At 34.6% G+C, this 20,243-nt stretch overlaps 2 protein-coding genes across 2 annotated transcripts; both read left to right on the top strand.

Annotated features, from left to right (window-relative positions):
• The first annotated feature begins 97 nt into the window (after positions 1-97).
• LOC100246457 (chlorophyll a-b binding protein CP26, chloroplastic) lies at positions 98-2,673 on the top strand. Its single transcript, XM_002264259.3, has 6 exons — positions 98-437; positions 696-780; positions 897-947; positions 1,079-1,199; positions 1,525-1,659; positions 2,243-2,673. The coding sequence occupies exons 1-6, from the start codon at positions 218-220 to the stop codon at positions 2,501-2,503; spliced, it is 873 nt and encodes a 290-aa protein (XP_002264295.1). The 5' UTR covers positions 98-217; the 3' UTR covers positions 2,504-2,673.
• Positions 2,674-11,091: 8,418 nt separating this feature from the next.
• Positions 11,092-14,496, top strand: LOC100246536 (wall-associated receptor kinase-like 8). The gene is made up of 4 exons (XM_002264433.4): positions 11,092-11,171; positions 11,342-12,417; positions 12,521-12,670; positions 13,113-14,496. The coding sequence occupies exons 2-4, from the start codon at positions 11,580-11,582 to the stop codon at positions 14,333-14,335; spliced, it is 2,211 nt and encodes a 736-aa protein (XP_002264469.1). The 5' UTR covers positions 11,092-11,171; positions 11,342-11,579; the 3' UTR covers positions 14,336-14,496.
• Positions 14,497-20,243: the final 5,747 nt, after the last annotated feature.

The following is a 20,243-nucleotide window of genomic DNA, read 5'->3' as shown; positions in this document are numbered from 1 at the left end:
CATTCCACGTCATCACCATCATCTGCCACCTCACCCCACCCACCCTATCACAACTCCCCTTCAGATTACGCCTTTCCCTTCTCCCACCAATCACCTCCATCCCACTTGGCACGTCCACATCCACCAGCTCCACCATTTAGTATCTGCCTCCTCACCCTCCCCACCACCCATTGCTTCCACTTCCCACTACCGGAGACTCAACTTTCCGGTGACCCTCATGGCCTCCCTCGCTGCCACCACCGCCGCCTCCTCCCTCGGCGTCTCCGAGATGCTCGGTAACCCTCTCAACTTCTCCGGCGCCTCCAGAACTGCTCCCTCCGCCTCCAGCCCCGCCACCTTTAAGACCGTCGCCCTCTTCTCCAAGAAGAAGGCTGCGCCAGCCAAGGCCAAGCCCGCCCCCGTTTCACCCGCCGACGAGGAGCTCGCCAAGTGGTACGGTGAGTTGTTCAACTCACTACTAATAATTAAAGCTCTAAGATTAACCAAAAAAAGAATTTTTTTTTCAAGTTTCCGAGTAAATGAAAAAACATCGAGTGAAGTTGTTAATGTTAGTCAATTTTATATCTGTTGCTGGTATATTTTCTAATCGATTAAGCTTTTGGGTTTATTAAAAATCCATTAGTCTGAGTTGATGCACGTTTTTTTTTTTTTTTTGCTTATTATCTAATAATTTAAGCTTTCCGAGTTATTTTCAGGTCCGGACAGGAGGATTTTCTTGCCAGAGGGTCTGTTGGACAGATCAGAAATCCCTGCGTACTTGACCGGAGAGGTTCCCGGAGAGTAAGATTCTATATATATATCCTCAACTTTGTGTTTGTTTTCCAAGAAAACATGAGAAAAACAGACTGAAGAAGTGAATGCTGGGAAATTTTGCTGATTTGTTTCTGTGGCTGCAGTTATGGTTATGATCCTTTTGGGCTCAGCAAGAAGCCAGAGGACTTCGCCAAGTAAGTGAAACTGTTGGTTGATTCTTCCTTTTTTTGCCTTGAACTGTAATGAGATTTGTACTGGATTGTCTAGAAAAAGGGATCTGTTTTATGCCACTGATGAAGAGAAATTCGTGAGGGGTTTGTTGCAGATATCAAGCATATGAACTGATCCACGCCCGGTGGGCTATGCTCGGCGCAGCTGGCTTCATCATCCCTGAGGCCTTCAACAAATTCGGTGCCAACTGCGGCCCTGAAGCTGTGTGGTTCAAGGTTTGCTTCCTTAACTTCCCTTTTCCAAATTCCTCAAAAAATTTATCCACCCTTTCCTTGGATTTGTACTCCCACAAGAAGGGGAATTCGAGGAAGGCAGAATACACTACAAAATTACATCAATGAATGTGGAAAAGCTTGGGGTCTGAAAAACTCGTCTATTTTAGTTTAACATTCCCCTAACAGAAATTTCACCATTGCCCATTGCCCATTGCCCATTGCCCATTGCCCATCATCTTCTTCTGATGCGGGAATTATTGATAAGTTTCTGAATATTTCATTCATCATTTGCTTTGGCTGATGAGGTTTTCTGACCTGAATGCAGACAGGAGCTTTACTCCTTGATGGGAACACACTGAATTACTTCGGAAAGAACATCCCCATTAACCTTATTTTTGCTGTCGTCGCTGAGGTTGTTCTTGTTGGTGGTGCTGAGTACTACAGAATAATCAATGGCTTGGTATATAAACCTCTACTCGTTACATATCTTTCAATATCCTTTTCTTGTATTAGATGTTCTAAAGAGGTGTTCAACAATACCTTCTGATAATTGTATATTAGTTTGGAAGTAAATACAGTGCCATTGCTTGAATGCCCTTTCATTTAAAAGCCTAGTCTCAAAAGTTCCTTTCGGGTTTACGAGTAATACCCTGGATGTCTTTAAAAAGTATCGTGTGTAATAAGCAAAATATCACATGTTTTTTCTGCATATGTCTTTAAAAAGTATCGTGTGCAATAAGCAAAATATCACATGTTTTTTCTGCATATTCTGTCCATTTTAGTCCTTATTACTGTAAAACTGGATGTTGAAACTTGATTTAGAGCTTGTTTGATCGATCGTGATTCTAAGAAGCGTTTTTAGCATTTTAATACCTGAAAACAACTCTTCAATAAAAATTTTCAAGTATTAGAAATGCTAGAATTGCTTTTTAGAATCACTATGAAACGAATTCTTAATATTGCATTAAGTCAACATTCATTAGTATGCCCAAAGATGTAGCATCACTGGTCATATGATCTCATTATTGGTCTTTTTGCTGTAGGATTTGGAGGACAAGCTTCACCCAGGTGGTCCTTTTGATCCTCTGGGGCTTGCAAATGACCCAGACCAGGCTGCACTGCTTAAGGTGAAGGAGATTAAGAATGGTAGACTGGCGATGTTTGCCATGCTTGGCTTCTTCATCCAAGCTTACGTTACAGGAGAAGGCCCTGTTGAGAACCTTGCAGCCCATCTGAGCGACCCATTCGGAAACAACTTGCTCACTGTTATCGCTGGAACTGCTGAAAGAGCTCCTACCCTGTAATTTTTCTTCTGCCCCATCAACTCAATTCTAAATGCATTGTACATCTCAATGAGACCTTCGAGGCATTTAACCTTAATCCCTTGTACTTGAAATTCCAACTATTCCACTTCACAGACCTCTAGCATTATTCATCAATGGTGAGTTTATGTGATTATGAGATTTAAGTCTAATTTGACTGAGCTGATTATCACAAGTTTGCCATAATATAAACACAGCCTTAAGGTTGGTGTCAGTGTGAAAACTATAAAACAGGCGGGGGAATAAAAGCAACGGTAGTTGAATTGTTTGGCCTAAAACCAACTTTGAATTCTGTCTAAAACAGATCTTGAATTTTTAGTTAGTTTGAAATCCCAAATCATTTGTCAAATTAGAGTTGATTAAACAAAATGAAACAGCCTGATTTCTTTGAACTTGTAATCCAAAGCTGCCTGAAGGATTCATGTTTGAATTAGACTTCATCATACTGGTAGCAGCTATAGTTGCTGCCAGGTCATGATCCACTGGCACAGCTCCTACGTTTATTCTGAAAGTAAGTATACAACCCAACTATGGAAGAAAACTCTTAGCTCTGAATCCATGGGAATATAAAATTAGAGTCAAGTGAAGATGAACAATTTAAAAAAAGAAAAAAAATTCTGGATCCTTATTGTAGGTTTTTTTTTTTTTTAAAAAAAAACCAAGGATGAAGAAAAACAGAAAGATATTGCAAAAGTAAAACAAACCAGAACAACAATAATTCATTAATTATAAAAAATTATAATAAAAACTTAATCAACAACTACCCACTATAAACGTGGACAAAGGATTAAGTCATGAACAAAACATGCAAAACAGAAAAACAACCAACACCTAAAAGCTAGCAACAACAACTTTGAAGCATTCAAAACAACTAAAAACTTTATGACACCACATTAACAGTCTTAAGTATGTCTTCAACACTCCTCCTTGCTTCAGGAATTGCAAACACCGAGTTTTGTCTTTAAAAATTCAAATTTGCTAACTTGTAGTGGCTTGGTGAAAACATCCACAACTTGATCTTTTGCTTTGCAATAGAGAAGAATCACATCTCCATCTTTCTGCACTTCTCTTAAGAAGAATAACTTAATATTAAAATGCTTAGTTTTCCCATGAAACATAGGATTATAAGAGATAACAATGACAACTTGGTTGTCAATAAGTGTCTTCGTGCTTTCCTTTTACTCCATGTTAAGATCATTTAAGATATTCCTTAGCCAAATAGCTTGATTTAATACAGCTGTGGCAGTAATAAACTTTGCTTCAGCTGTAGATTAGGCTACAATTTCTTGGTTTTTTCGAGCACCAAGAGAAAAAACTAGAACCAAAAGTGAAACACTAGCCTGAAGTACTCCTCATATCATCAATGGAGCCTTCCCAATCACTATCTGAAAAACCAACCAGCTCAAACTCTTTGCTTCTTGCAAATTTGATGCCAAAATCATAGGTGCCTTCAACATATCTAATCACCCTCTTTGCTACCTTGAGATGCATTTCACTTGCACAATGTATAAACCGAGACAAAATGGTTACAACAGTCAAGATGTCGGGCCTTGTTGTTGTGAGATACATCAAGCAACCAATCGTGCTTTTGAAATATGTCTGATCAATCATGTCAGTTCCATAATCTTTATTGAGCTTCTCCTTTTGATTCATAGGAGTTCTTATCTCCTTGCATTCATCTACTTTGAACTTCTTGAGTATCTCTTTGGTGTATTTCTTCTGACAAATAAAAACTTCATGTTCACTCTATTTGATTTCCATTCCAAGGAAAAAAGTCATCAAACCTAGATCCATCATCTCAAAAACTTCCATCATCTCTAGCTTAAACTTCTCCACAAGACTTGTGTGGTTCCCAGTCACAAGTAGATCATCCACGTACAATGAGATGATAAGAATGCTAGCTCCATTGTGCTTGACATATAATGTTGATTCAGATAAGCTTTTAGAAAATCTTAAATTCAGCAAATGTTCATCGATTCTGCTGTACCAAGCTCTTGGAGCTTGTTTCAGGCCATAAAGACCCTTCTTGAGAAGTTAAACCTTGTCTTCTTCTCCTTCCTTCACAAAGCCCTTAGGTTGCTCAACATAGATTTCTTCCTACAAGTAACCGTTTAAGAAGGCTAATCTGACATCAAGTTGATACACTCTCCAATCTTTTTGAGTAGCTACATCAAGTAGTAGCCTAATGTTATCTAATCGAGCAATTGGAGCAAACATATCCTAGTAGTCCATGCCAAAAATTTGATTATAACCTTTCACAACAAGTCTTGCTTTGTTTTTGTTAATAGGACCATCAACATTAAGCTTAGTTCTATACACCCATTTAACTCCAATCACCTTCCCGTCTCTAAGCCTTTCAACAAGAATCCATGTTTTGTTTTTCTCTATCATTAATAGCTCCTCCTTTATTGCAATCATCCAATTCTGATTCTTCATTGCTTCTTCATGGTCTGTAGGTTCACATGCAGCAATATTGCATCTCTGATATACATCAGAAAGCAACCTCGTGCCTCTAATTGGAACATCATCTACCATGTCATTTTGCCAATTTCCATTATTCTGTTTCGCATTTTCCCAGTTCCATTTTTCATCTTCCACAAAGTGCACAACCCCGCTTATAACAATATTTCTAGTTTATGGCTGAAAAACTTTATAAGCTTTTATAACCGAGTTGTAGCCAATGAAGATGCCTAGAAGTGCTCTTTTATCTAGCTTATCTCTCTTGATCTGTGGAATGTGAGTGAAGCACAAACAACCAAATATTTTAAGGAAATGCAAGGATGGTTTATAGCCATACCATGCCTCAGAGGGTGTTTGATCCTTCATTGCTCTTATGGGAAGCTTGTTTTGCAAGAAGACAATTGTGTGTGTTGCTTCTGCCCAGAACTACTTAGGTAGATTCTTCTCATGTAACATACATCTTGTCATCTCCAAAATGTATCCGTTCTATCTTTCACTTACTCCATTTTGTTGCGGAGTATATGAAGTGGTAAATTAATGTTGAATGCTTGCCTCATCGCAGAATCAATTGAATGATTCAGATGTGTATTCCTTGCCATTGTCTGATATGAGAGTTTGAATTCTACAACCACTCTCATTTTCCATTTTGACTTTAAATTTCTAGAAGACTTGTGCTACCTTTGATTTATGCTTCAAAAAGAAAATCCAACGCGTCTGAGTAAAATCATCAATAAATACAACATAATAAAGACTACATTTTAAAGAAGGTGTTCTTTGAGGGCCAACAATGTTTGAATGAATCAATTGTAGCTTCTTTGATGCTCTCCATGTCACCTTAGGTAATGGTTTTATGTTTTGCTTACCAAACTGACATGCTTTGCAATTTGGAATGTGATCATCAAGGTCTGAAAGGTCATTCACCATTATCTTAGATTTCATTTGTAACAACCCCTAATGATGTTAGTGCCCAAGCCTTTTGTGCCACACCTTTGTGATATTTTCTTTGATTGGGAAAGTGATTTGCTCCTCCTCTAATGGATTTAGAGCAAAGTTTCTCCCTCTCATTTTTACTCTGAAAATACTTTGGCCAACCGCATCTTTAATTAAGCAACTTTTGTCTTCAAACACAACTTTATAATCCTTTTCAATTAGTTGTCCAACACTTAACAAATTTTGATTTATTTCAGGGACATACAACACATCAGAAATGAGCTTTGTACCTGAACAACTTGAAATTGCAACTGTTCCATTTTCTTCCACAATTATGTACTAGCGATTTCCAATTCGAACCTTCGACGTGTTTGTGCTTCTTAGTTCCTTGAATAGATCCTATGTGTCATGTGGTTAGTGCAACCACTATCAATGAGCCAACTCTCACTTGATTCCATGCCAGAGAAACATTTAGGCACAAACAATTGATCCTCCTCTTGATTAACAACCTATACCTCTTCATCATGTTGCTGATTTTTGTTTTTGCATATGACAGCTTCATGCCCCATCTAGTTGCATTTGGTGCACTTGGCGTCAGGTCTTCTCCAACATTTGAAATACGGATGAGATTTTCCACCACAATGCTGATAGGGAGGATGGGGTTCCTTTTTGTTTCCAGTTTTGCTCTTGTTGTTGTTTTTAGTATATTCTCCATTTGAGCCTTGATGTTTTTTTACCCTTCTTATTCTTGTTATTTCTTGCATTCCCATGATGCTTGAATGGTAAAGCTCCCTCGATAGCACCGTCCTACCTCATAACTTTTCTTTGCTCTTGTGCTTATAGTGCATTTAAAAGCTCTGAGAGTGTGATCATTGACAAGTCCTTAGTGTTTTCTAAGGCTATAATGGATGCCTCAAATCTTTTAAGCATCATCACAAGGATTTTTTCAACTATTCTTGAGTTTGGCAAGGAAGAACCAAGTAATCTAACTCGGTTTGCAATGTCAAGCAACCTGTCAGAATACCCTTTGATGGATTCAGTCTCCTTCATCTTCTGTAACTCAAAGTCCCGAATCAGATTTAGAACTTGCATTCCTCTTATTCTTTCATCTCCTTCGTATTTCGTCTTGAGATAATCCCAGATCATCTTTGCTGATCTTAATGACATGATGCAAGTAAAGATTATGGAAGAAACAACAGGAAACAAGCAAGCTTTTGCCTTGGACTTATTTGTTTTTCTTTCCTTATGATGCTTAATCTGAGCCATCGTTGGATTGTTTGGAAGAAGAATGATTTCATAATCCTCTTCCACAACTTCTTAAAGGTCCATAACATCAAGGTACGTCTCCATCTTAACGGCTCAAAATTGATAATTGTCACCATCGAAGACTAGAGGGGCGATTGAAGAAAAGCTTGATTCGGCTTCCATGGCGTCTTTGAGAACTCAACCTAAACACCACTGGTCTCTTAAGAATAGAAGCTCTGATACCATTTGTAGTTTTTTTTTTTAAAAAAAAAAACAAAAATGAAGAAAAACATGAAAATATCGTAGAAGTAAAACAAACCAGAACAACAATAATTCATTAATCATTAGAAGTTATTATAAAAACTTAATCAACAACTACCCACTATAAATGTGGACAAAGGATTAAGCCATGAACAAAACATACAAAACAGAAAAACAACCAACACCTAAAAGCTAACAACAACAACTTTGAAACATTCAAAAGAACTAAAAAAATTTATGACACCACATCAATAGTCCTAAGCATGTCTTCAACACTAATCAAGCATCCAAATCCATTGCAAATCACTCGTAGCAAAGCCATGACCAGACATTAAGGGGTATGCTTTGGTTGCCTTATGTTAAAATTAGACCGAATGTCTAGTGGCATAATCTCACAAATACTTGTAACCACATGCTCCCTTTGACATCTATAATGGGAGGGAGCAGGTCTTGTAGAATGGTATGAGAATCGATTCCCAACCCTTGTGTGAGACTTTGAGTGATCTCATAATCTTGTGAGAACAAACTAAAAATGTTTTATGCGTATGGCATGATTGTGATATCCAATATAATACCAATAAAAAAAAATAAGTTTCTAACACTATATGTATATATATTTATTTATTTATATTTATATAGCAGACTTTTTTTAATTGAGTAGACTCATTTTAAAGTTGTGAGATACATTGGTTTAGAGTAAATAATACTTACATGCATGGAAAAAAATATCGAGATATATCGGTGATATATCGTATATTAAAGGTTATGAAAACGATATTTAGTGGAGAAATATGGTTCTAAATTTTGGGAAAAATCTTCAAAAATTTGCGATATTTCGTCGGGTACGTCAAACTCGCTATACAGTGCTCCTCAAAAATTCCAATTTTTGTTGTTAAGGGGACTCGAACCCCAAGTGTTTAGGGTTCAAGCCACCTTACTACTAGGGCAAGTTTGCCCCTTGTTGAATATAAGACACTATAGATATATATTCAAAGTCGTTATATAAAGAAAATATTAAAAAAATATTTTAGAGAGCAAATTAATTATAATTATTTTATAATTAAATGCAAAAATTTCTTTTAATTGATTACCAAAAATATTAAAATTATCATGATAATTTTCTTCATAGTATTTTTAATATCATTAATATATTAATTAAATATTAAAGAATTGTACATATATCACAATTTATTTTATATCATTTAATACAATTGAATTAAATATGATGATCATATTATACATATATCAAATTCTTTAATAAAACAATTTAAAAATATCTATTATACTTCTAATTATATTTTTATGAAGTTTTTTTTATATTTTAATAAATTTTGATCAATTTTAGACATATTAATATTATTTTTTTAAATATCTGTCGAGATATATTCGATATATCCAATATATCCGTAAAATCAAAGTACCGATATATATATATATATATATATATATATATATATATATATTTTATCCTTTCATGAAGGAAAATAATTATAAAATCTAATAGCTCCATAGCATATATTAATTTGTTCCACTACGTAATGTAAGCAGAATGATCGAGTAAATCAGCGTCAATATGTCCTTTACTCTTGTGATGTCAATTCGATCGGTTTCGTGTCACAGAACTCATATCCATCATTTTCAAGAAGCTTCAACATTAGAAATAAGCCATTAACAATTGGATGGACACTAACAAATACCATTTCGACACACTAACAAATAGGCACTAGTATGAGAAAATCAAACAAGATAGATATTTCATCTCTATGAGATTGTAAGGACAGGTTATGTAACACATTTTGTAACCTTCCTTGAAACATGTGGGGAAAAGTTTTGTTCAACAAAGTCAAGTGGAGGAAGAGCATGCAACCGACCACATGCTTCACACATTTCAAAGGGCATTCCCCTTGTTTGGCCGTGTCAGAAGAATTTTACAGTCAAACAAAAAATGAACTCACAAAATGAACCAAGACATTTTATGCGCCTTGGCTGTGTGAAACCATGCACTCCTCAAGCTGGTTGGGTTATGTTCTCACTGGTCTTTCCAAGAAATAATTCAACCTTCCCGAGTCCGCATAGTGTCTATTCAGGGGTCCAAAGGGCATCACGGACCACGACTTCTAGACATATTTTAATCTATATGCATTTTTTTCCTATTGAACATGGAAAATCATAATCACTTTCTCTTAAGAGATATATGATAAGACTATGGAGTCACGTAGACAGAATCTAAAATAAGGGATGAAAAATTTAATTTGATACTATTTATAATGACCTACTCCTTAACTCCTACGTAAATATTGTCTGATTATAAGTTTAATGAATATTTAGGACTTTAAACTCATAGTTTTAAGGGGTGTTTTCTCAGTTAAGAAAATATTACTATATATAGTGTTTGATATCAAGTATTACAATCATGTACAAAAAAAATTGTTTTTTGGTACATGATTTAAGGATTTTAAAGTCATATATAGTTCTAAGGGTGTTTACTCAGTTAAGAATAATATTTGATATCAATTATTTATTACAATCATATAGAAAAAACTTGCTTTTATATACTATGATATCCATATCGGATAGAGATTTTTTTTTTTTTGACACTATATATAAATTCCTTTTAATCATGCGTTTTAAAATCATAAAGACTTATAAAGTTTAAAACATATAATATTTATATAGTTAGAAGTTAACTATTATAAATGGTATTAAAATTGATTCTTGGTCCCAATAAGGGAGTTTGTTTATCAGTGCAAGATAATCTTGTGGAATACAACATCATAGGGATAATTATGATATCACACATGTGATATAAATAAAAAAGTTCTTGGCACTATGTATATGACTTCCTCATAAACGTGTAGACGTATTTTAAAGCTCTGAAAGTTTAATAGATCCAAAGCAAATAATATCAATGGTCTATTAGACCTAAAACGAACAATTTTTATACAATCTTATGGGAACACATGCATATGCAAAGAACCTTTCCCTCGAGCCAATGCCTTGACCATAATCATCCTTACCTTGTAAAAATTATGTGCCGCTTCCTAGCATATAATGAAGGGTTTTACCGATGAAACATAAGTATATATATATTCAATCAAACAAACTATTATCTACAAGAGAATAAGGAACTCATATTAGTCATTAAGTAATTGTTATTAAGTGATCGGAACTTTGTACTTTATGAACGTTGTACCTTATCTATATTAATTGATTGTAGCACACCTAACTCAAGAATTTGTGCAGCATGCCCTTTGCTACCCCAAGAGAAAGCTCATGGAAAGAGCATCAAACTTAGGCCTGCAGTCACTATTGAGGCGGCACGCGCACCTTTTTATATTGCTTGAAGATAACAACGACAGAAATATCTGGGATTACTCGTCCTCATTGGAGCTCCTTCTCCGAACTTCATCTCACAATCCATTGACCCAGAGCTGCCTAATGCCTAAGAACTAAGAGTTGAAAGAGACAGAAAGAATTGAATTTTGCACCGGCAGAAACAAAAAGTGATAACTTTCCCCACAAAAGGGGCCCTTAATCAATAATCAATTATCGTTTGTCATGTTTGCACCACTTTCACGTTTGGGGGAATTTTTTGGCAGGACTTTCTCGGGAAATAAAATCTCTTAGCTCTCTTGGTATATATAACTCCTTTTTGCTTGTGATCACAGAAGGGTAACTGAATATATCGCTTCAAGGACAAAATTGTTGCAATTAGGGGCGAGAGGGGAAGCTTATTTTGTGAGAATTTTGTATTGTATGTCTCTAAAATCGCATTTTAAATAGTACGAAAATTGACATGACTCATTTTTATAGCAACTGTGATTTTTGTTTTCTTTCTTTTTGACATCAGCTTAGCTCGCTCATGATCATTTCATTGAAAACCATAAGAAATTTGAAGAGAAGTATTTTTTATTTTCATGGCAGTGTCTGAATGAGATGGCTTCATCGTTGGTGGCAGCGGCTGAAGACTGAAGATGGTAGCCTCCCCAAATTGTAGGTGTGGTAACGTGTGGATGTGATCGGTTCCTAATTGTAGGCTCAGTGCTCTCCGGGCCATCCCCACAAAGTTAAAATCACGGTGCTTTGATATATATACCAGCAGACACGGTGTGCTTCAGAAGAGCAGCTGACTTTTGATTAGAATCTGAAAATAAGTTGTGAGATGAGGATGAAGCCGTGGTTGTTGCTGATGCTGCTCATATGGCCATGGATCGAAGAAGGAATTAGTAAAACACCAGCATTCTCGCTTGCAGAGTCGAACTGCAGTTACCAATGTGGGAAAGTAATGATTCCTTACCCATTTGGAATTGGAAATGCTGAATGTGCTAAGGACAAGAATTTCCTTCTCAAGTGCAACAATGGTCAGCCATTTTTGCTTCAAAACATTCCTGTTCTTGGTATATCACTGGCACAAGGCACAGTTACTGTTAGCCTTCAAAGTGCATCTGAACGCAATAAGAAGCATACTCTGACTGATAAAATATTCTATGGTGGATTCAACCTGGAAGGCAGCCCATTTATGTTGTCCAACTCAAACAAGTTCATAGTTCTCGGTTGCAATGTAACGGCTTTTATCACTGAAGGCAAGGAGTTGCGTAGCGGGTGTATCACTTTCTGCAATGAAGATGGGAATCCAGATGAACTTGGCTCCTGCTCTGGCATTGGATGCTGCAAGACCTCAATTCCAAATCATCTCAAGAGCTTGAACGTCTCACTCTTTAACCTAACTTTTTCGGATACCAGTAGCTTTGGCCTGCACATGTTCTTGGCTGCAAGAGGGACATTCAATTTTTCAGAAACAAATCTGTCTGAGCACCTCAACCGGACTATAAATTCGCAGGTAGACCTTGATTGGGTGGTGGGAGAAAAGACTTGCAAGGAAGCTCAAGCCAACTGCGGCAAGAACACTGTTTGCTCAGACTCTACCAATGGCCCTGGATATCGCTGCTTCTGCAAACCGGGATTCTCGGGAAATCCCTATCGTCCTAATGGTTGCGAAGGTAGTCCTCACCATCCAACTCATCTAGTCCTGGTTTCTTAGATATCACATGAACATTAACGAACATGATTATTAACTTAATTTACATATCTCTCTACATTTAGACATTGATGAGTGCAGCGAACCAAATATATACCAGTGTGAAGGTATTTGCCGGAATACAGTTGGGAACTACAGTTGCCGCTGCCCATTTGGAATGCATGGTGAAGGGAAAGTGGCTTGCAGAGGACACCATACTGCTACTGTATTCTTAGGTAATGCCCTTTCCTCTTCATGAAAAGCATTAAGTCCAATATTCCCAGAGTGATGTTTTGCAAATGATGCCATGTTCATGTTATTTAGAAATGTCTATTTCACCTTATATTACTGGTCTCGAATTTTTCTTGAGAATTAAACTTTTCATCATATAGTCTGAGGAAGATATCCATTCAATTCCACCACATTCCAACGCGCATACTATATATGTATATATTGAAACCTCAAAACTATGTAGTTTCATTATCACTTCAGATAAAATTAAAGCATCTAGTATTTGAAAGTGCATAATTGAAGGAGATATGGTAAGAGAACTCCCTAATTTCAGCATATTTGACTCATGTGGCCGATCTTTGTCTCATAAATTTAGAAAAAAATTAGTTTAATGAATTTACTCATGAGTAACAATGGGGTGCTTCCATTTCTATCTTTTGCGTGCAGGCATAGGCTTAAGCCTTGGATTCTTATTGGCACTTTCCGGGCTTTTTCGATTGTATTTACTGGTTCATGAACAGAACAGCATCAAACTGAAAAGGAAATTTTTCAAGAGAAATGGTGGCTTATTGCTGGAGCAACAGATCTCTTCAGACAAAGGGAAACTCGAAAAAATAAAAAATTTCACTTCGGAGGAGTTGGAGAAGGCCACAGATCACTACAATGACAACCGAATCCTTGGGCAAGGAGGCCAAGGTATTGTTTACAAAGCAATGTTACCGGATGGAAACCTTGTAGCTGTGAAGAAGTCCGAAATGATGGATGAAGGTCAAATTGAACACTTCGTCAACGAGGTCGTAATACTTTCGCAGATCAACCACAGACATGTTGTGAAACTGTTAGGTTGCTGTTTAGAAACTGAGGTTCCTCTACTAGTATATGAGTATGTCTCCAATGGAACCCTTTCCGACCACATCCATGCTCAGCTGGAGGAGGCTCCAATGAAATGGGCAGATCGGTTCAGAATTGCTAAGGAAGTTGCAGGAGCAATAGCCTATATGCATTCAGCAGCTGCTGTACCAATCTATCATAGAGACGTCAAGTCCAGTAATATACTCTTAGACGAGAAATATAGGGCAAAATTGTCTGATTTTGGGATTTCAAGGTCTGTCCCAACCGGAAAAACTCACTTGACCACATCGGTACAAGGCACGTTTGGGTACTTGGATCCTGAGTACTTCCAGTCATACCAGTGTACAGCAAAGAGCGATGTTTACAGCTTTGGAGTAGTTCTTGTTGAGCTCTTGACAGGACGAAGGCCAATATCCATGGTTAGATCAGAGGATGATATGGGCTTAGCTGCACACTTCATATCATCAGCAAAGGAGAATCATCTCTTGGATGTATTGGATCCACAAGTTGTGTTGGAGGGAGAAAAGGAGGAGCTATTAATTGTTTCTAACCTTGCACTGAGATGCTTGAAGTTGAATGGAAGGAAAAGGCCAACAATGAAAGAAGTTGCTTTGAAGCTTGAAAATCTGAAAAACCGACGAAAGCGCCTGCTTGCTGATCAACAAGAACATCAAGATGGAGATTACTCCATAATTGAACCATCAAGAAGGTTGGACGTTAGTGCAGTTCCAATGAAGGCTAGGAGGTTGGAGAGAAGTGATGAATTGGAGCTAGACATCCAGGAGCTAATGATTAAGTCAACATTTTTGACATGCTGAAAGATGAAATTAACTTTGGTTTGTATCTCCATTGGGAGCGGCTATGCCTACATTCTTAGTGCGTATATACCACCAATGGAACTGTAATCCTTTTCATTCGTAACGTATAGGAACAACATGGCCAAAATAGGATTCGGGTTTTAATAAATTTGGCTTAATAATTTGCAGCATTGTGCATTTCAAATTCCAGTACTGCTTAAACTATTTAATTAATGAGAGCACTTGTATCTAAAAGTGTCTGAAATTCTTAATTTTATCCAGTTGCTAATTCAATAAAAATTTCTATTAATAGAAAATATGGTAGAACGAGAATTGCTACTGTAGATGGAGAGAGAGAGAGTACATGCATGGTGGAGAGAAAAACTTGAGATATTTCAAGTTTCGGGTTTATGTTGTAGATATAGTGTTTTTATTAGAAATGCTTCTCTTATAAAGGCTTTCAAGAAAGATCATTTAGGTGGTATTTATTTTTTTACTTAATTCTAAATAGAACTTTAATGCTTAATAATATTAAGTATTAGACCCTTTATTTTTGTAATATTTTATTTTTATTAAACATTAAAAGGTAAAAAAAAATCAATATGTTATTTTTTTTTTATTAAAAAAAGGTCAAATATTTTGACTTTTTTTATTCAGTAAAAAATTTATAATAAATCATGAAAAAGTAAAAAAACAAACTACCTAAGTTTAAAAGTAAATTACTTTTAGTAAAAAATTAAAAAAACAAACACCCTCTTAGTGTTTGGATATTGAAAAAAAGTTACTTTTAATAATGCTTTTTGTAATGTATTATATAATATGAAAGTGACTTTTGCATTATGTTTAAAACTAGATGGGATTGGTTGGTCCAACCGGTCGGACCGCGGACCCAGAGAGTCTAGTTTGATGGAATGGGCCACTTGGGAGTTGAACCGTTCGTCCAACCGGATGAGCTGGCTAGTTTCCAATGACCCGGTCAATCTGTGTTTGACCCAAAACACATGGGCCTTTTTTTACCCTCATTCTGGCCCAATCTATCAACATTTAACCTGTGTTTGACCCAAAAACACATGGGCCTTTTTTGCCCTCATTCTGGCCCAATCTATCAACATGCAGCCCATCCGTCTGAGCCTCCTGCCAGCTTGCAAGAATAGTTTATGTGGAATGTATTTATTCTGCATACGGAGTTCATGATATTCAATTGTGGGATAACAAAATGAGCATGTGACTGCTAAGCTACTTAACCACCTTATTAAATAACCAGTAAAGCTTTATATTAATGTTCTTTATTAATTTTTATCATATAAAATATTTAAACAAATATAAATATTTACATTTATTTTTATTTTTATAATAGTTATTAATGAAAAGTATGAAAATATTATAAATTCATTAATATAATAATTTAAAATTCTAAAATAATAAATTATATAAATATATAGATAAAATTAAATATTATAATTATTTTCATCTTAAATATGTCTTCATATTTAAATATTATACATATTCCATTTAATAAAATAAAATATATTAATACATCCATATTTATCTTTAACATTTAATTTTCCAGATCAATTACACAAAATAAAATATTATGTAAAATTTGAATTATATCTATATATTTTTTTATTTTTCAAAATTATTTTTAATAAAATATAAATTACATATTTATGATGTTATTGGATCCACTATCTGTTCGACCATTGAACCGTGAACCGATAACTTTTTCAGTTCAATAACCGGTTCGATTTTTAAAACATTGAATTTTTGAAAGAATTACCTTATTATGTGATTGTATAAATTTTTAAAAGATTTTAAAAATTTTGTTAAACACTTAATTCTTTTTTTTTTTAAAAAAAACGCTTTCAAATATTAATAAGTACTTTTAACTCTCTCAAAATTACTTCCAAACAGATGCTTTGAGTGAGAAAAAGATGAAATTCTTTCAATGTGAGTCTTTCATCTATGATTCTAACTCCTTTGTAAGGCTATCTATATAGCTTAATGGTTCCTCTTCTTAATGGCTATGCGACTACGATTCATGACCAAAGGATCATATTATACAAGATCTCCAACTATACTTGATGAGTTGAATGATGCAAATTGGATATAAGATATAGAGGACATCAAATCCATCGGTGGATATGTATTCAAAATAGAAAGTGGAGTTGTGTCATGAAAGTCCTCAAAACAAACAATATTGCTAGATCCTTTTATGGAATATGAATTTGTAGCTTTGGACAAAATAGGAGAAGTAGAATAGCTTCACAATTTTCTAGAGGATATACCATGTTGGCTAAAACCTGTGCTTGCAATAAGCATAAATTATGATAATCAATGATCTATGAGAAGGACACAAAATAACATATACAATGGTAAGTCTTAGCATATATATTGAAGACACAATACTATAAGACAATTACTTTTAAATAGAGTAATTTCTATTGATTATATCAAATCAAAGAACAACCTTGTGAATTCTCTTATTAAAGGTTTGTCAGAAGATCAAATTAACTAATTATTGATTAAAGGGAATTAGATTATAGTCTATGACCAAAGAGTTTTCATAATAATAACATAACCTACTTGACTAAAAATATCAAGATTAGGTTCAAAGGGACAATTAACTTATAAATGACTAAGAGAAGCATTAGAGAGATAATCTCTCTTACCTGTTCTTATGATATGAAATAGTGTTATTTGTAGCATGAACTGGTTTAAACTTTGCTTTTGATAAATCCTATAGCTTTGAAAACCAAATGAGGTATGACACGATGCTCTTAATAAGAATCACATATTTGAGTGTGAATGAGGCTATTTCTATGACAATTAAGGTTGAAATTCTATTGAGAACTTGTAAAACCATGATTTGTGCAATTAAGGCTGAAATTCTCTTACTAACTCAAAACTAAGATTTGTGCATTGCCAAAATGAACACAACCATGAGAATCAATGATTTTCAAAAATGGTTGTGTGAAGATTATTGTCTTAATTTATATCAACAATTGAACAATTCAAGATATTACATTCATTTATTAACTAGTAAATCTAATAATATTTCACTAATAAAAGTTTAAAGTCACAAATGATCTATTCTAATGCAATTACTTTCCAAGTTGTACTCTTTTAATTACTAGCATGTCATTTGCATAAATTAAGTCAATTTCTTTTCATGTAGGGGATTGTTGGAAAAATGGCTTTAAGAACATGACTCAAAACCATTTAGAGGTGAATGAAAGATTGAGCTTAAGGTAACATCACTTTAAAAAAGATATATCCTTAAAAAGATATGTCTAGCATTTTAAGACACAAGTCTTCCAACAAACATACTTAATGTGTCAATCTCCCATAGAAATGTCTAATGTCTTAAAGATACAACCTCACTACTAGCTACCATCTATGACTCTAAATAAGGGACTCCCTCCTCATAAAATTTCTAATTCATTCAATAATCCTCTCAATTCCCTTTCCATTTAGTCACTCATATTTCAAGTCTAATAAGACATCTTTCTAGCATTCAAGTATTAGTCAAACATTCATTCAACTAAGTATTCAAGGGAGTACAAATTATAAAGTGATTCATTGTTTCTTGTAATTTGGAGTATTGCTATTATAAGAAAATGATTCATTCAACTACATTTGGAGTACAAATGTAGTTGTGACCATAGTTTCAATACTTTTAGTCATGCTTTTACATGTGGCAACATCTATCACATTTCTCTATATCCTCTATGGCTATGCCTTGCTACGGTCTCTTTTGTCCGCACCCAAATCTTATAATCGCATTGAAGCTTCCTTTTAGCCGAGGTTGGTGGTTAAGACCAAAAACCTGCCTTCTAGCTTGTAGTGTTAGTAAACGTAGAAATATTAACATAGTTATTTAAAGTAAATATTTCTTTTCAAAGTGTCTTTTCTCATTTTTTTTTTTTAGAGTTTTATTCAAACACATATACAACTATATTTAAGTGTAAAATTCTGTTTGTTGAAATAGAAACTGTTGCCGTTGTTCTTTTTTTTTTTTTTTGATCTTTTTTAATAAACAATTTACTTAAAAGATTCTTATTATTAGTCTATTCTATAATCTTATCTGCTATCATCTTATTGAGGTATAACATAATACAAAGTTTAGTAAAGTATGAGGATTAGAGTGTCTCACTCATCATATTTGATTGTTGTATCTTTTCATATATAATATTCTTCCTAGTATTAATGTTTGTGATACATATTTAGGTTCTGTTGTAAGGTGCAATTTCTTAGATAGTCTAAGGAACAATACACATGTGCTTAGTGAATCCAATACATTGGACCCTAAATGAGTTGATTCAATTTGGGTGTGTTTGGTAGATGAGAATGGGAATGAAAATATGATAATAGAATGAATGTTGATCACAACATCATATAGAGGAAATGAATCGACATCCTAATAAATATGTATTTTGAATTCATGGTAATAATTTTTTTTTAATTTCTATTCCCATTTTTAAAAGAAATCTAATTATAGATATAATAAAAAAGATATGGAATGAATTTCTCATTCTCATTTTCTAGTTAGGGCTTGATAAACATAAATGGTCTTATACATTGTGATTTAAGCTTTTGAACTAAATTAGTACTTTAATACAATATCAAACCCTTATTTTTAGATGAAGACTATAATCTTATTCACCTAAATCCTACAAATATCCATCTTTTTTTTTTTTTTTTTTGTGAAATCCAAGAAGTTGAATATGAAAGGGTAAAAATATCCTCTTCTTCACACACTCAAATACTAAACTTGCTGGTTTCCTTCTCATCCCTTTCTCCTTCTCTTCCTTTCCTCCTTTCCTCTCCCTTTCCCTTCTTTTCCTCTATCATTTCTCGTTTCTTCCTTTGGCAACTAATTGGCAAAGCAAGGTGGGGCAAGTCCACTGTATATAATTGATCCAACAAATGATGCCTTGGTCCCGCAATAGCTTTCATCCACCCCATATTATTAAGGGGTGTAAGTGATAATTGAAAAACTGATAGAATCAATCCAACTCAATCAAAATATATCCAATCAGTTAGGTTTTCAATCACCATATAAGGGCATTTTGGATTAAGAATTGTAGAAACCGATTTAATGAGTTTGGTTTTCAGTTAACCGGAAAAAACCAAATCAAACCAATATTCTATGACTTATATATTTGTTATGATTTATAACAATTTGATGTTAGATGAATTCTTCTATATTTATTTATTACTATGTATATTTTGTAAGCTTTATTGGATTTATTCATTGTTATTAGGTTATGGTTAAATAAATTTTGAAATAATATCATTATATTTTGGGCTAAAAATTTGAAATATATATATATTTTTTGTTTTTTTGTTTTTAAAGTCTAACTCTTAAACACAGATAATATGATTGCCTTAAATACTTAATTTCGCCTTATTCACTGGCCGCAGCTTTGCCATAAATTAAAATCCTCTTTGCCATATATATCACCATACTTTACTGGCAATACTTAAGGATCCATTTAGGGCATCAAAAAGTAGCTTTTAGGTGACATACAAAAAATATCGATGATAAATTACAAATGGTAGCATGAAAATGGCCGGTCAGACTTGTCAAAAGACGGATAAAGGAAAGGAGGAGAATCATGCATGCATGATAAGGCGAAGGGACTTGCTTTTTTGGTGTTCTGCAAATGGTTTAAGATGAGACCTCGTGGTCCATAGAAATAAACTTAATTTCTTTTTTAGAATGCAAAACCCCACATGGTTATGTTGTCTGCCAAGGAAGGGTTTGATGGAATCAATTAAAGACCCGCACTAAAATAAAGCAAACCCTTTTCCTTGGCTTGAGTGTGGACGAGAGAGGGGTATGGCCTTTTGTGGTGGAGACACCATCCTCATCCCCGTGTCTGGGCGCCATATCCTCATCCTGATCACTAGTACAAATGTAGGC

This window comes from Vitis vinifera, chromosome 18 (assembly GCF_030704535.1).
Source record: "Vitis vinifera cultivar Pinot Noir 40024 chromosome 18, ASM3070453v1".
Lineage (NCBI taxonomy): Eukaryota > Viridiplantae > Streptophyta > Magnoliopsida > Vitales > Vitaceae > Vitis > Vitis vinifera.
This window is presented reverse-complemented; position numbering and strand designations above follow the sequence as displayed.